Source organism: Pelophylax lessonae (genome assembly GCF_965119305.1).
Source record: "Pelophylax lessonae genome assembly, chromosome: 8".
In the NCBI taxonomy this organism is placed as follows: Eukaryota; Metazoa; Chordata; class Amphibia; order Anura; family Ranidae; genus Pelophylax; species Pelophylax lessonae.
Window position 1 is genome coordinate 72,290,326 of NC_138775.1, and position 16,400 is coordinate 72,306,725.

The 16,400-nt window shown below is 41.0% G+C and overlaps 1 protein-coding gene across 1 annotated transcript in view; it reads left to right on the forward strand.

Annotated features, from left to right (window-relative positions):
• Positions 1-16,400, forward strand: part of PHF2 (PHD finger protein 2) — a 460,832-nt gene that overhangs the window by 418,992 nt on the left and 25,440 nt on the right. Inside the window, exon 20 of the mRNA XM_082265845.1 lies at positions 4,254-4,363. Coding sequence (XP_082121971.1) covers positions 4,254-4,363 — 110 coding nt within the window. The remainder of the gene's footprint in view (positions 1-4,253; positions 4,364-16,400) is intronic.

Consider the following 16,400-nt stretch of genomic DNA (forward strand, 5'->3'; position numbering starts at 1 on the left):
CTGTCAGCAGAATAGTAATAGAGAGGAGATCGTACAATGGGGACACTTCTGGTGCCAGCTGTCTAAGAGATATTCCCTACTTTGTAGAGATATCCTGTCACTGCTTGGTGTGTCTAAAGGACAGAATGTGAAGGGAAGTCTATCCAGTGGGACAAAGACAGCTAAATATTTTTTTTTCTACTGCTTTATTGACTTCTAGAGCTAAGAAAGAAATATAGAATACATGTATGAATGGGCAGAATCAATTCCTCTCCTATGGAGATGTCCAAAGTTGTTCAGATACTGGAATGATGTGTTTTCCACATTAAACACCGTATTTGGTATTTCTCCTGAGTGTATCCCTCTTACGCTCAGCTTTTTTCAAACATCCACCCTAGATTAGTATACTACAGATGCTATTTGCAGAGCTTTCTTTACCGCACAAAAACTGGGGTTTCTACACCCTAACTCCAAAAGTAAGGGTCTTGTGGCTTGAGAAGATTTGATAGCATCCTCCAGGCTAAACCTTCCCCTATAGTTATTTTTAAGTAGCTATTACATTTGTAACAAATGAATGTTACAGATTTCAGCAGAGGCGATAGGTTTTAGAAATGGATATTCGATAAACGATAATATGCATGTTTCTCTTGTTTATTTTATTATTATTTATATAAAATATGTCAATGTATGTTCCAGGGCTCAGGCAAGGAAGTTCTTGCAACCTGTAAATGTTAGAAGGAATGCACATGCTATTAGTGCTGTCTTTGTATGATTCTTTTTCACATGTTGCTCTGGTATCCTTCAAATTATGTATTTTACTCTGTTTTTGTTTTCTGCTAAAAATTTTGAAAAACTGCAATTTGAAAAATGTGATTAAAAAAAAAAAGTATGTAAAGTAGCATATATTCACACAATTGAAATGTAAAAGCAGACATTTTTCCAAGTACTACACCTGGTTTAGAGAATAAATTCACTTGCAGGAGTCCAGCATGCTGTGAGTGTAAGCTGACAAGAAGACTCAATGAACTACCACAGCGCTCAACAACGCCGTGGTAGTTCATTGAGAACTACAAGCCAACCTCAACAAATGATGTTGGTACTTGTAGTTCATTTATTCACAGAACTGTGTGAATGAACGATGCGGCAGTGTGAGCAAAAAGTGACAGCTAGTACATGGAACTTCTCCCCATACTGCTGTCACAGGGAGAGAGGGCAGCGGGCAGGGGCTGCAGCAGTGGGAACATGTTTCAATCATGTTCCACCCTAAAAACGGGTGGCACATGTAACATGTTCCCAAAGGTGAACTTATCCTTGAAGTCCTGGTTCACACTATAGTGATGCCAGACATTGCATGTGATTCAGAGAGCACTGCTCTGAAAATCACATGCAATGTTTGTGCCATGTGAATTCAGCCATACAGATTGTATGGATTTGGACAGAATACGCACAGAACCCTTTTTTGGGTCCGCAGCAGAATCTGATCGCATGGTGGTTCACACCTATGCGATCTGATTCATGTCCGAACTGACAGTTTGCACTGCGATATACAAACTGATCTGGGGGTGTCGTTAACTTTGTATTGACACCCCCAGCGATTCGCAAATGGCAGTGTGAACTGCCTGCGATTTGAATGTGATGCAGGAACCTGTAGTAGATTTGCTGGGTTCCCGCATTGCATATATGTGAACCGGCCTGAAAAATTGCTTCCTGATAAAAGCAGAGGTCTTAGTGGCATACATTTGTAATGGAAGCAATGTATCTCTATTAGATAGGCTCTGCAGGTGTGGATTTTTAGTAGGACCTAAGCTAATAATTGACATACAACAGTAACAGACTTGTAGCCAGTGCCTGGGATGAACAATCTTTTGTAGGAAACATCATCCAATAAACAGTGATTATTTTCTGTACTACAGGAAGTATCCAAAAAATATACCGGAGTGATGCTAGGTATCAAAATAGTGTTGGGCACATAAAATTTTTATTGCATTCTACTTTGTTACTGTTTATTAGACAGAACAAATGAAAGATTCCAGTTGTACAGATTCATTTTTTCTATCCATGGTTTTCTTTCGAAGATCCTATGAGTGATCTTTCTTAGACAAATGCATGTTTGATGCAAAATGTCCTGTTTCTTTAGAATATTATTTTGTCTGTAGGTAACTTTAGTCATTTCAGGGAGTCATCGAGAGCAATATTATTAGACTACTTCAGCCCTTCAGAAAGATGCTACAAGCGATGAAAAGTCCAGATTTACTCAGGGCAGATATAGACCATCATAGGTGCACAAGAATAAAGTATAACATTTATACTTTATTCTTCAATTGCAATGTAATAAATGCCCATTTCCTGGTAATGGTTGATGTGATAACACCTCTTTAAAGGATAAATTCACCTTTGTAAAAAAAATAAATAAATGTTACATAGTTACATAGTAGTTGAGGTTGAATAAAGACAATAGTCCATCCAGTTCAACCTGTGTAGGTGTGTGTGGATATATTAATTTCCCATACCCCTGAATGTTTTAAACTTGGAGATGTATGTCCAAGATTCTTTTAAAAGTAGCCATACTCCCCGCAGCTACCACCATTTGTGGATGAGAGTTCCACAATTTTATTGCCCTTGCTGTAAAAAAAACCCCTTGCCTAGCCTGAGGTTAAACCGCCTCTCCTCTAATCGCATTGAATGGCCTCGTGTCCTCTTACACTCCTTGCGACTGAATAGTTTTTTTCAATGCTGAGATCACCGTTGAGGTATTTGTAAATTGCTATCATATCCCCTCTCAGGCGTCTCTTCTCCAGGGAGAATAAATCAAGTGCTTGTAAATGCTCCTCATAATTTAGGTCCTCCAATCCCCTAATTAGCTTAGTTGCCCTTCTTTGGACAGAATACACCAGGTGAGGCCTGGCTAGAGTTTTATAAAGTTGTAGGATTATAAATTTATCTCTGGAATATATCCCCTTCCTGCACATCTTTTTGCAGGTAACAAAAGGTACAGTTGTTTTTTTTTTTACTAGAAGCCTGCGAAACATTGCACCCACGATCACCAGATCAGGGGTGCAATCTCAGGCTCTTTCAAACTGTCAGTGTAAGCTGTCTGCTCGTATGTCATGCGAGCAGGCAGTTATACAATGACAAGAACCATGGACTACCTAGAGCAGTGGTCCTCAACTCCGGTCCTCGGGGCCCAATAACAGGCCAGGTTTGCAAGATAACTAAATTACATCACAGGTGATCTCATTTGCTGCTCAGTGATTGCAGTATTCTAGTCTGCATCTCCCCAAGGTAATACTTAAAATCTGGCCTGTTAGTGGGCCCTGAGGACCGGAGTTGAGGACCACTGACTTAGAGCATGCAACAGTGCCCTGGTACTTAATTGAAAACAACTACCGGCTAGCCGCAAATTCTGTTGTTACTTGTAGTTCTCCCATTCACAGAAATCTGTGAATAAATGATGCAGCTGGGTGGGTGGAGCCCTGTGCGGCTGCATTTTTCTTAAATTGTGACAGCAGATGCGAGGAGATCATCCCTTGCCCACTATCACAACAGAAGATTGGGGGGGGGGGGGGAGGATGCGGGATCTGCTGCAACAATGACATGTTACATGTTACACCTCTAATACAGGTGTAACTTCTAATATGTTACAAAAGGTGAACTTATCCTTTAACTTAGTGGATGTGACTGCAACACCCCACCCCCAATTGTTACCCTCTTTTTTTCTGCCCCATCAACAATCCATCAGTGACTGGCTATGTTCAGAGAATTTGGGGTTTATTTACTGGAAAAGCCAGCATATTTTATGTGACGTTTCTTTCTGTAAAAAGGCTAAGGACCTGCTGCAATCCACCCATCTCTTCTCATAACAGGCAAAAAACTAGATAAAACATTTTCTTGAAAATGATCACTTAATGTATTCATGAATCCTCTAACTATGCAAACCCTATTTTATTTTACCTTGTGGTTTTGTGCTTTTAATATACAGTATATGTGTATTTGAATAATTAAATCTGAACTGTTAAACAAAATTTTACCATTTCTTCCCAGGACAGTAGAGGTTCTATGGAGACTTGCGCAAATTCGGCCAAGAGCATTTGCTCTTCATACTTATTCATGGCAATACATGGAGCACATAAAATAAATTTGACCACATAAAAAATATTTAAATGGGTTATTAATTTTGTCTCCCTGAACATTTTTGTTGAGTAATAATTGACTGTTTAAGGTTTTTGTTTGCTATTATATTCATGCTGGTTCCACATTAAATGTTTGTTATCTAGCAAGAGTCGGCCCATCCATACCCCGACAAGACAGGCCTATCCGTGAAGGTACGAGGGTTGCCTCTATTGAAACTGGACTTGCGGCTGCTGCAGCCAAGTTGTCTCAGCAGGTGAGATGATGTGAAAGTGTCTCTTTCACACCCTACCCTTTGCTATGTTACATCTGTTAGAAATGAAAATGCTCTAAATAAAAAAAAAAAACAGACTGTAGAAGCAGTTCTACTTATCTCCAAGTTCTAATAATTGTGCATACTATTTCAGTAAACAGTCTATATAAATGTAATTTATAGTTGAGAAATTTCCATTAGTAGTTTAACAATAAATTCATGAAAAATTATTTTTGTTCAGTTTCCAAATCATGACAAAAAGATTTACAATGTATTAAATGGTTCTTTTAGAGTTGAACATATTGTTCCTTATAAAAACACATTTATATTTAGCAACGTAATTCAGTATTAAACCCAAAGCAAACATTTATTGCAGCTTACCTATTCTTAGATGCAAACGCTGCATTTGTTTTCTTCTTTCAGGCTTTTTTTTTTCACCTGGTGATCTGGTCAGTAAATCTGTTCTTTTTCAACAGACCAGGCTTTTCTGCAGATGTAGAAATACAGCGCTGAAAATGAAATCCTATGTATATATGGAAAAGTAAATACAATCAAAAATAACGATAAAATTCTGGAACAGTCCAATCCACCCATGCACCATGGCAAGTGAAGAGATCCGTCTAATAGGTGCTTGAAAAAGTGAGAACCTCCACCACATGTATAGTGACCAATTGGCCTCTTACCGAATACAGGTGACCAATGCTCTCACAAAGGTCATCAACGCTTTTGCTCAAGGCGGGACGACCAGATTCCCAAAATGATGACAGAAGCTCCTAGATTTCTTAGATCTCCTTCCAAGGATAGGATCTATCATGCAGTGTCCCTCATCCAATGTCTTATGTTCACAAAACTCAGCACATGCTTGTCATGTCAAATAAACTGCCTCCCAGTTGTGTACTGATTCTTCATTGCCATTTAATTTCTTCCAGTATCCACATACTGCTGAGGATACTAACACCTGTGTTGATGTTTATGGTCTCTGGTGACAGTGCGGATTCCGTTATGAACTTCACTGAACGCCCCCTCCTCCTCCTCCTCACAGCTGCTGCACTCTTTTTGTCCCCATGACATGAACACTGATGGGCAAATTCTTTTAGATGCTCCACAGGAAAATGCTTAGGCAATGAAACGTGTTTTCCTTATTATTGTTGGGCTGCCACAAAAGGAAGGATTCGGGACTTCTTGACTGTGATGCAAACTTGTTCCAGGTGGGTCTGGTCCGGGGATCGGAGGGATGCTGATCGGTGACACAGATGAAGAAGATGGGCACTCCGGCACCAAGGTGGGCGGGTCTCCCCAATGCTCCCTGGAGTGTGGGCGGAGAGAGGGCGGCGGAGATCTGGCTGCCCACAATTCTCAGCGTTACTATCAGACGGGAGACTCCGTGATGACAGCAAGACGAGCTGAACCCGTACTTGTCTGCCTGGAAAAGTCTGGCGACACCTTGTGGATAGCGCCCGGGCGCTATCCACAAGGTGTCGCCAGACTTTTCCAGGCAGACAAGTACGGGTTCAGCTCGTCTTGCTGTCATCACGGAGTCTCCCGTCTGATAGTAACGCTGAGAATTGTGGGCAGCCAGATCTCCGCCGCCCTCTCTCCGCCCACACTCCAGGGAGCATTGGGGAGACCCGCCCACCTTGGTGCCGGAGTGCCCATCTTCTTCATCTGTGTCACCGATCAGCATCCCTCCGATCCCCGGACCAGACCCACCTGGAACAAGTTTGCATCACAGTCAAGAAGTCCCGAATCCTTCCTTTTGTGGCAGCCCAACAATAATAAGGAAAACACGTTTCATTGCCTAAGCATTTTCCTGTGGAGCATCTAAAAGAATTTGCCCATCAGTGTTCATGTCATGGGGACAAAAAGAGTGCAGCAGCTGTGAGGAGGAGGAGGACGGGGCGTTCAGTGAAGTTCATAACGGAATCCGCACTGTCACCAGAGACCATAAACATCAACACAGGTGTTAGTATCCTCAGCAGTATGTGGATACTGGAAGAAATTAAATGGCAATGAAGAATCAGTACACAACTGGGAGGCAGTTTATTTGACATGACAAGCATGTGCTGAGTTTTGTGAACATAAGACATTGGATGAGGGACACTGCATGATAGATCCTATCCTTGGAAGGAGATCTAAGAAATCTAGGAGCTTCTGTCATCATTTTGGGAATCTGGTCGTCCCGCCTTGAGCAAAAGCGTTGATGACCTTTGTGAGAGCATTGGTCACCTGTATTCGGTAAGAGGCCAATTGGTCACTATACATGTGGTGGAGGTTCTCACTTTTTCAAGCACCTATTAGACGGATCTCTTCACTTGCCATGGTGCATGGGTGGATTGGACTGTTCCAGAATTTTATCGTTATTTTTGATTGTATTTACTTTTCCATATATACATAGGATTTCATTTTCAGCGCTGTATTTTATATTTCATTTTCTGATCACACTGTGGTTTATGACAGCTGCTCACACTGGTAGCGCGGATATTCAGTTTGTTTGTTTTCTGCAGATGTAACAATTCAAGGATTGAGATAAACCATTTACAGGTGCATTGAAAAGGGTGCTGACAGTGATCACCCTTCTATTTATTTCATGTCTGTGACCTGCTGGGGGCCGGGCCACATTGCGTAGGGTGGGCAGAAGTCAGACGAGGCTCAGTTGTATTAGTGGCCACTCTACAGATCATTAGCAGGGAGGTTTGACTTCGCCCACCCCCCCTGCCTCACCACTGTGCCCTGCCAACCAACCAAACCCCCCAGTCCCTGGAAAAATTGGCTGCCATGAAACTGATCCCTGGCACCAAAAAGATTGGGGACCCGCTAACCCCCAGACTGACAGTGTTGCTGTCCAAATATTTATCCAGAGTGGGGGTACTCTAATACAGGTGCTGTGTTACTGGCCAGATCACCAGGTGAAAACAGAGGAAAAAGGCACAAAAAAGTAAACTGATGCAGCCCCCACATCTATTGATTGGTAGGCTGCAAATTATTTCATTTTTGGTTTTAGGTTTAATACTGCTGTAAGAACTCTAGTCAAAACATAAACTTTTATAGACTGTGGCAGCTCTAAATACAGCCATCATTAATGTTGTTTTATTTTCTAAACCTGGAATGGCTAAAAAAAAAGCTGATCTTCTAAAAAAGATTTATGTATTTTCTATTCCCATCCTGCTTTGCGATCATTGGGAGACAGTAAAAGGTGTGCTGTTTCTCACGTAATGACTGTCAGAGGCTAAGAGACACCTTAACCAGTAGATATGAAGAGTAATAATCAAGTCAATATCAAATTAACAAGCCACCTAAAAATTAAATTGCTTCCTGTGCAATATGCTCCAGTGATATAAAAAATATTCTTTTCTATAACAGTGTTACAATCACAAATTGTTGTGCAAATAAAAATGAATATATTGTGCAACAACAGTCTGTATGCTTCCTAATTATTATTTCTTTCCCTGCTATGTAAAATATACTTAAAATAGATGCAAGCCCACAACCAGTGCTCTAACAGATACTGTAATTCACCAAAAATTATGAATAAGTAAAGATCTGCAGCGCTTATTTACAAAACCCCATCTCCCACGATCCTCCTATTTTCATCATAGTCTTCCTCTTTCAGGCATACAATAAAAGAAAAGCTGGGAGAGAAAAAAAATGTGATGAAAATAGGAGGCTCATGGGAAATGGAGTTTTGTAAATAAGCGTTGCAGAGCTTTAGATATAAGAAAGGTCATCATTTTACGGTGAGTTATCTGTGGGAGCACAGGTTATCGGATTGCACCTTTTCAAGGGGAATGTACACAGGAGCTGAAAAGGATAATAATTAAAGCGTTAGTAAAGGTAACTCTAACTATTCTTAAAAACGTTCCAGAAAAAGTCAGAATGTCCATGAGTGTCTTTTTGTGCATATCAGTTTGTGTGTGTTCTTATAAAATGGAAGATAAGGTCAACTCTAACTATTCTTAGAACTTAACATCCTCCCTCCTTATACCTATTATGTATACCCTGTATAAAAAAAAAAAGATCTGTGTATTTACCTTTTTTTAATCTGATCTGATCATACAAATACAGCCTAGGCTGCTTGACAACGGCTGTGAGCTCTCGGAGCATTCATGTAACCCATGGGCTCCCATGGCCCTTTCTTGGCACTCCCTCCTCTTCCTTGCAGCAGCCGCTTACTGCCACAGGGGAGCTGGAGGTGCTAGATCGTGTTACCGCACCAGATTAAGAAATGTTAAGTATACATATCTCTTTTTACTGGGTATGCAGAAAAGGTAGGAGGATGGGGTGGAATATTTTTAGGAATAGTTGTAGTTAGAGGACCTTCATTCAGTTGTGCAAAAATTACAAAAACTATAGCTGCTGATGTAACCTGTCCATGCATCCAGCACCATCCTCACCTTGGCTGGTTTTTCACCAATCTTTGGGTCCCCAGTGCCGGCATGTTAACTGTGGGCAGCTGCCTGTCAGTACTTGGGTCTTCACAGCTGGCTGCACACTACGCTTTGTGAATGTGTCCCAGAAGATTGCGGACTGGGGACGGGACTTCTGCTTGGATCGCCTAGTGGAAGTGAGTAACTGTCAAAAATAGGTACCCACTCACCCCCTCTCCCCCCCAAAAAAAGAAATATGGCAGGGGGAGGGGGAAGGAGGAGGAAGAGCAGAACTTCCCCTTTTGGATGAAGTTCTGCTTTAGCCTTATCTTCCCCTTAGGAAGACACACACAAACTGTTGCACAAGGAACACATGGGCATTGATTTGTGGCTGTAACACTATTATAGCAGTAAATATTTTGTATACAGTTTAGCTTACATATCACAAAGGTATATATTTCATGCATAGAAAGCAATTTTGTTTTTGGGTAATTCGCTTATTTAATATGTATACAGGTTGAAGTGGATTGCACTTGACTATATCTTTCTATATCGCCTGGTAGGTATTTAACACTTATATGAGAGCTCCACCCACTTTACTTATTTGCTTTATTTTATTTAGATAACATATAATATTACACTTTTTTTTTTGTTAAACCTTTATTAGTAGTATTTTGTAAGAATGTTTATTTTATATATATATATATTAATATGCTTTGGTTATCCTATTTCCACTGGAATTAACCTAAAGTGTGATTTGTAGATAAAACTAATCTAATCTTTTTTTAGAATTAGCTTTGATTACTTTTTAAAGCTTTTATCCTCAGTTGAAATTGTAAATCTGTTAGTTTCAGATCATTATTTCTCTGTTGTCTGTGTTTTCTTTTATTTATCTTTCCTTATATTTGCTTTGTTTGCTCTTTCCCTAAAATAAATTGCTTTAGTAAATTTGAAATTCACATTATCCATCTGCTTGATTTCTCAAGGTCCCTCTAATTTATTCTTGAATATGGCATCACAAGAATCATATTTTAAGATCATTGGATTATTAAAGATTATTTAATTAGAACCGTGTGATAATACAAAAACGAATATGATTGTCTAAGCACATTATTATAGGCATCATGAATTGTTTTTGAAATCACATGATAGCAGAGGGAACATTTGTCGTAATTTTATTTTAAGGTTAGCATGTCATTTTTTTACATCTGATTTTACAAAATAACTAAAAAATGGATTAGCATGCTTGAACTTTAGAATTATATTTTGTCCCTCTATTGATTTTATCTAAATAAAATAATAATTTCCTAGTTAATACGCATGATGACCACGTAGATTAAAAAATGTCCCAGTTATAAAAGTAATAAAATGCGCTTGCTCCTATTAAGACAAAGCTTCAGAAAAAGAAAGCTTGTTGTAATGTGCTATGCATCATATAAATACATTTAAAGCATAGGTCTTAAAGGCTTGGGTCTAAAAGGCTATTTTTGTGCTGCATTTATTTTTAACACATTTCCATTTAAAAGGAAAGCTATAATGGTCCTGAGTCAACTTTATTTTAATTTATTTAATTCACAATTTTTATTGGTTTTATATATTTTTTTTTTTTCACTAACAAGTAATTAATGCATTACTTGTAGAGATTCTGAGGTTTCTTAAGAGACCACCTAAAATTATAGCATACTTTTCTAGTAGGGAATATCAGCTCAGTATGGTGTTGAATGGGAATTTATTACCCCTGTTTATACAGAAGTGGGGTAAAATATGCAGCCATCCTTATAAGTATTAACTTACAGTGCCTTGAAAAAGTATTCATACCCCTTAAAATGTTCCACATTTTGTAATGCTACAACCAAAAACGTAAATGTATTTTATTGGGAATTTATGTGATAGAACAACACAAAGTGGCACATAATTGTGAAGTGGAAGTAATATAATAAATGGTTTTCAAAATATTTTACAAATAAATATCTGAAAAGTGTGGCGTACATTTGAATTCAGCTCCCCCTGAGTCAATACTTTGTAGAACCACCTTTAACTGCAATTACAGCTGCAAGTCTTTTTGGGTATGTCTCTACCAGCTTTGCACATCTAGAGAGTGGAATTTTTGCCCATTCTTCTTTGCAAAATAGCTCAAGCTCTGTCAGATTGGATTAAGAGGGTCTGTGAACAGCAATTTTCAAGTTTTGCCACAGATTCTCAATTGGATTTAGGTCTGGACTTTGACTGGGCCATTCTAACACATGAATATTATTTGATCTAAACCATTCTATTGTAGCTCTGGCTGTATTATTAGGGCCATTGTCCTGCTGGAAGGTGAACCTTTGCCCCATTCTCAAGTCTTTTGCAGACTCGAACATGTTTTCTTCTTCCCTGTATTTGGCTCCATCCATCTTCCCATCAACTCTGACCAGCTTCACTGTCCCTACTGAAGAAAAGCATCCCCACAGCATGATGCTGCCACTACCATGTTTCACTGGGGGGAAGTTGTGTTCAGGCTGATGTGCAGTGTTATTTTTCCGTCACACATGGCGTTTTGCTTTTTGGCCAAAATGTTCAATTTTGGTCTCATCTGACCAGAGCACCTTCTTCCACATGTTTGTTGTGTCCCCCACATGGCTTTTCGCAAACTGCAAACGGGACTTCTTATGGCTTTCTTTCAATAATGGCTTTCTTCTTGCCACTCTTCCATAAATGCCAGATTTGTGGAGTGTACAACTAATAATTGTCCTGTGAACAGATTCTCCTACCTGAGCTGTGGATCTCAGAAGCTCCTCCAGAGTTACCATGGGCCTCTTGGCTGCTTCTCTGATTAATGCTCTCCTTGCCCAGCCTGTCAGCTTAGGTGGACGGCCATATCTTGGTAGGTTTATAGTTGTGCCATATTGTTCAAAGCTTGGGATATTTTTTTATAACCTAACCCTGCTTTAAACTTCTCCACAACTTTATCCCTGACCTGTCTGGTGAGTGCTTCACAGAACAGCTGTATTTATACTGAGATTAAAATACACACAGGTAGACTCTATTTACTAATTGGGTCACTTTTGAAGGCAATTGGTTTCAATAGATTTTAGTTAGGGGTATCAGAGTATAGTTATGCAAAGCTAGTAGAGAAGTACCCAAAAAGACTTGCAGCTGTAATTGCAGTAAAAGGTTGTTCTACAAAGTATTGACTGGGGTGGGGGGGTGAGAGAATACAAATGCACGCCACACTTTTCAGATATTTATTTAAATTTTGAAAACCATTTATCATTTTCCTTCCACTTCACAATTATGTGCCACTTTGTGTTGGTCTATCACATAAAATTCCTATAAAATACATTTAAGTTTTTGGTTGTAACGTGACAAAATTTAGAAAATGTCAAGGGATATAATTACTTTTTCATGGCACTGTATGTACCTTATATTTTAGAAAATAGATTAATAATTATACAGCTGTTTGCAGGAATGTAAAGGTTTTTTACATGCAAAACACCTTTAATATGTAACTTCCTAAAGTACAACCTTCTTGGCTTTTAGTTTTTCTATTATTACACCAAACTTGTGGAATTTCTGAAACCTGGCCAAAGCATACTGGAGCCCTTACCCATTAGAACTACTTAGCTCCCAATTATTTGGTCCTCTTTTGGAACCAAATCCCTCTGTTCCTCCCTTAGGTTCCCTCTACTGCGTTTGATTATTATCCCCGTATGAATGAATGTAACTGCCAAGATGGGTTTATATTTTACTAAACGTTTTATCATTTTTCAGATGATAGAATTGCTGGTATAAAGGAAAGGTAGTGGTGTAAAAAGCACCAGTAGGTTTGCCAATTTTTGCGTGTTAAATTTTTTCCTTGTCTGCATGATTGAGAGCGTGGCAAAAGTGTGTCTTTTGTCTAAATATATCCTTTTTCCCCATCTCGAAAAGTTAGAAAGCATCCAACTATGAAAAATTAATTTAATACCATCTGAGTATTGATGAGGATAGTAGTTTTCTTGTGGTCCAGTTTCTACAGATCCGGCCAGTAGTTTGAGTTGGACAACTCTGTGGAAATATTAGAGATACGCTGTGTAGAATCCAAAAGTATCAATAATTAACTAGCTAGTCTGAATAACAAGTGCCAAAAAAAAGAAAAAAACATAACATAATGTAACTAATGCATGGTCATGTACAACCTACTTAAGGCTGGCCATGCATTATACAATTCTCTTGTAGAATTTTCCTTTAGATGTACCAAACCAAAGGTAAATCTAAAGGAAATTGAATAAGAAAATTGTATAATGTATGACCAGCTTAACAATGCTGCTAAAACTGTTGACTTAAGCCTCATACACATGATAAGAATATTGGATGAATGATCGTTCGTATTTTTTTTTCATGCTAGTCTAGCTATATCAAAAATGAAGAGGTTACTTAAAGTAGTTGTAAACCCTTACATATACTCAGTGAAGTGACTGGCCTCAGGTCAGACACAGAGATTAAACAAATCCTCCTACATAGGTTTTACCTGTTTATCTGCACTCTTCTCTTCTCTACATACATTCAAAGTACTGAATTTTAAAGCTTTTCCAAAAAAAGAGGGGGGCGGGGCAAAGAGCTGAAGTTACACTCTGCAGAGCTCAGTCAGGAGAGCTCTGAGAATTGATTGGAGGGAAGAGACACATCCCTCTCCACACAGTAACAGAGCTAAGGCTGTCAATCTGCTGGATGTCCCTCCCCTGTCACCTTTTCTCGCCTGTCACCTTTTTTCTCTTGGTGTCAGGAAAACTTGTCAGAAGTGATTCATGCTGATAGCAGTGGAATTAAGCAGCAGACAGAAATGGCACTTAGCGCTCTTAAATGTGACATTACACACTGTGGAGGGATATGCTTTGTTCATATCACATGTCTCAGATTTGCAACCACTTTAAGTGATGAAAATTCTCGTACAACAGAATACAAACCTTCGGAAGTGATGTAATGTATTGTATTGTAATGTATTCTTTCATTTATGAGCATGTGGGGCCCTGGTCATTAATTTTTTTTGGACGAATACTGTACTGATTAAATGAAAATAATTAGTCTGAGAAATATTTCTCTATCGTTCATTGACGGACACAGCTCCGGATCTTCTTAATCATTGGGTTTTACTGCCCCCTACAGGTCTCCTCCAGAGGATCCAAACGAACCTGCTCTGGCAAGCCGAGAGCGGGCTTCTTCAGACCTTCCAGACCTGCAGACAAGGCTCCCTCACTTGTATGTTGGGTGGGGGGAGGTCTTTGCTGGTTTCTGGACCCGTGGACCTCCCTGGTCCACAAAGTCATATGGTCCGGCTACAAGATTGAGTTTTGTTTTTTCCTTCCGGAAAGGTTTTTTCCCTCCAACTTGCGCCTGTCCCCAGACCGCTTACAGGGTCTTTTTCGGGCAGTGCAAGACTTGCTGAGCTAAGGGGTGATTGTCCTGGTTCCGACTTCGGAACGTTTTCAGGGGTTTTACTCAAACCTGTTTACAATCCCCAGGAAGGAGGACAAGGTGCATCCAATTCTGGACCTCAAGGCGCTAAACTGCTTTGTGCCATTGCAGAAGTTCCGAATGGAGTCCATTCACACGGTAGTGGCATCCCTGCATCAGGGGGATCTTGTTGCTTCTATTGACATCAAGGTCACTTACCTTCACATTCCAATATGTATTGGTCACCAGCGCTTCCTCAGCTTTGCCGTGGGGGAGGAGCATTATCAGTTTGTGGCATTTCCCTTTGGTCTTGCCTCCACTCCTCAGGTCTTCGCAAAAGTGTTGGCCCCGGTGCAGGCATTGTTGCGTCAGCAGAGGATCGTGGCACTGGGGTAACTGGACGATCTTCTTCTGTGAACGGAGTCCCCAACTGCTCTTGTGGACAACTTGGAGATTACTCTGTGAACTCTGAGGGAGTTTGGTTGGATTCTGAACCTTCAGAAGTCTGCTCTGGTTCCGTCCACAAATCTGGACTATCTGGGTCTTACTCTGGACTCGGCCTTAGCCAGTGTGTTCCTTTCTCTGGAAAAACTCCAGAAACTGCAGGAAGCAATTCAACTTCTGTTGTCCAGCAGAAGTTCATCCCTTCAGACTTGCATTCGGGTGCTGGGCCTGATAATGTCTGCCTTCGAGGCGGTTCCATTTGCACACTTCCACACAAGATATCTGCAAAGAAAGATTCTAGTCAAATGGGACAAAAATCCACAGTCTATAGACAATCTGATCCGGCTGAGCCAGGGTATGAGAGGGTCCCTGTTCTGGTGGCTTTGTTCTCCAGCACTTCGCCAGGGCGAATCCTTTCTCCCCCTGTACTGCACAGTGGTCACCATGGCTGCCAGCCTGTCCGGGTGGAGAGGTGTCCTTGGAAAAGATTCTGCTCAGGAGGTCTAGACACTGCCAATCAATGTACTGGAGCTCTGAGCGAACAGACTTTGTCTTGATCATTGGACGGAACGTCTTTGGGGGTGTGCAGGACGAATTCAATCGGACAATGCCATGGCTGTGGTCTATGTCAATCACCAAGGGGGCGCAAGAAGTGTCCTGGCGGCTCGGGAAGTAGCCGGCATTCTAAGGTGGGCAGACTGTTTTGTTCCAGCCATCTCTGCTGTACACATTCTGGGGTTGGAAAATTGGCAGGCGGATTACCTCGGTCGGCAGGCCCTGGACCAGGGAGAAAAGTCACTTCATCCGGAGGTGTTTCATGAGTTGTGCCCCTGGTGGGGTAATCCCTAGGTGGACCTGTTGGACTCTCGACTCAACAGGAAGGTGCAGAGGTTTGTGGCATGGTCTCGGGACACTCTGGCGGATGCCACAGTTTGCCCCCTGGGGGTCAGTATCATCTGATTTACACCTTTCGCCCTCTCAAGCTTCTGCCAAGACTTCTGCGCAGGATCAAGTCCGAAGGGATTCTGGTCATCTTTGTGGCTCCAGACTGGCGTCGCTGGTCTTGGTACGCTGATCTGGCACAGCTGGTCACTGATATTCTTTGGAGACTTCCTCTCAGGGAAGATCTGCTGTCCCAAGGGCCAATCTTCCATCCTGCTTTACAGTCGCTTGCTTTAATGGCTTGCCCGTTGAAATCCAGGTACCTAAAGATAGAGGCCTGTCTGAATCACTGATTCCTACTTTGTTAAAAGCTAGAAAATCTACCTCTAGGAAGATCTACCATCGTACATGGAAGTCGTACATTGAGTAGTGTCAGTCTCTTGGGGTTCATCCTCACTCCTTTTTAGTAGCTCAGATGCTGACCTTCCTCCAACAGGGATTTGAGCTGCACCTGGCCTTGACTACTATCAAGGGGCAGGTCTTGGCCTTGATGGTCTTCTTTCAACGACCATTGGCCATACTTTCCTTGGCGCCTACTTTTATCCAGGGAGTTCGACACTTGCCTTTCTCGGTGCTGTCTCCATTGCCACCTTGGGACCTCAAGTTCGTGCTTTCAGTCCTCCAGAAACCTTCTTTTGAAAATGTTATTGAGGTTCCTCTGCTTACGTTATCCCAGAAGGTGGCCTTTTTGTGATAATCACTTCTGCGTGCAGGGTGTCGGAGCTGAGGGCGTTGTCTTGTTGTTCACCTTACTTGGTGGTTCAGGGAGATATGATGGTTCTTTGCCCCTGTCCGTCGTTCCTTCCAAAGGTTGTCTCTGATTTTCATTTGAATGAAGACATTGTGTTGCCTTCGATGTGTCCTAGGCCAAAACATCC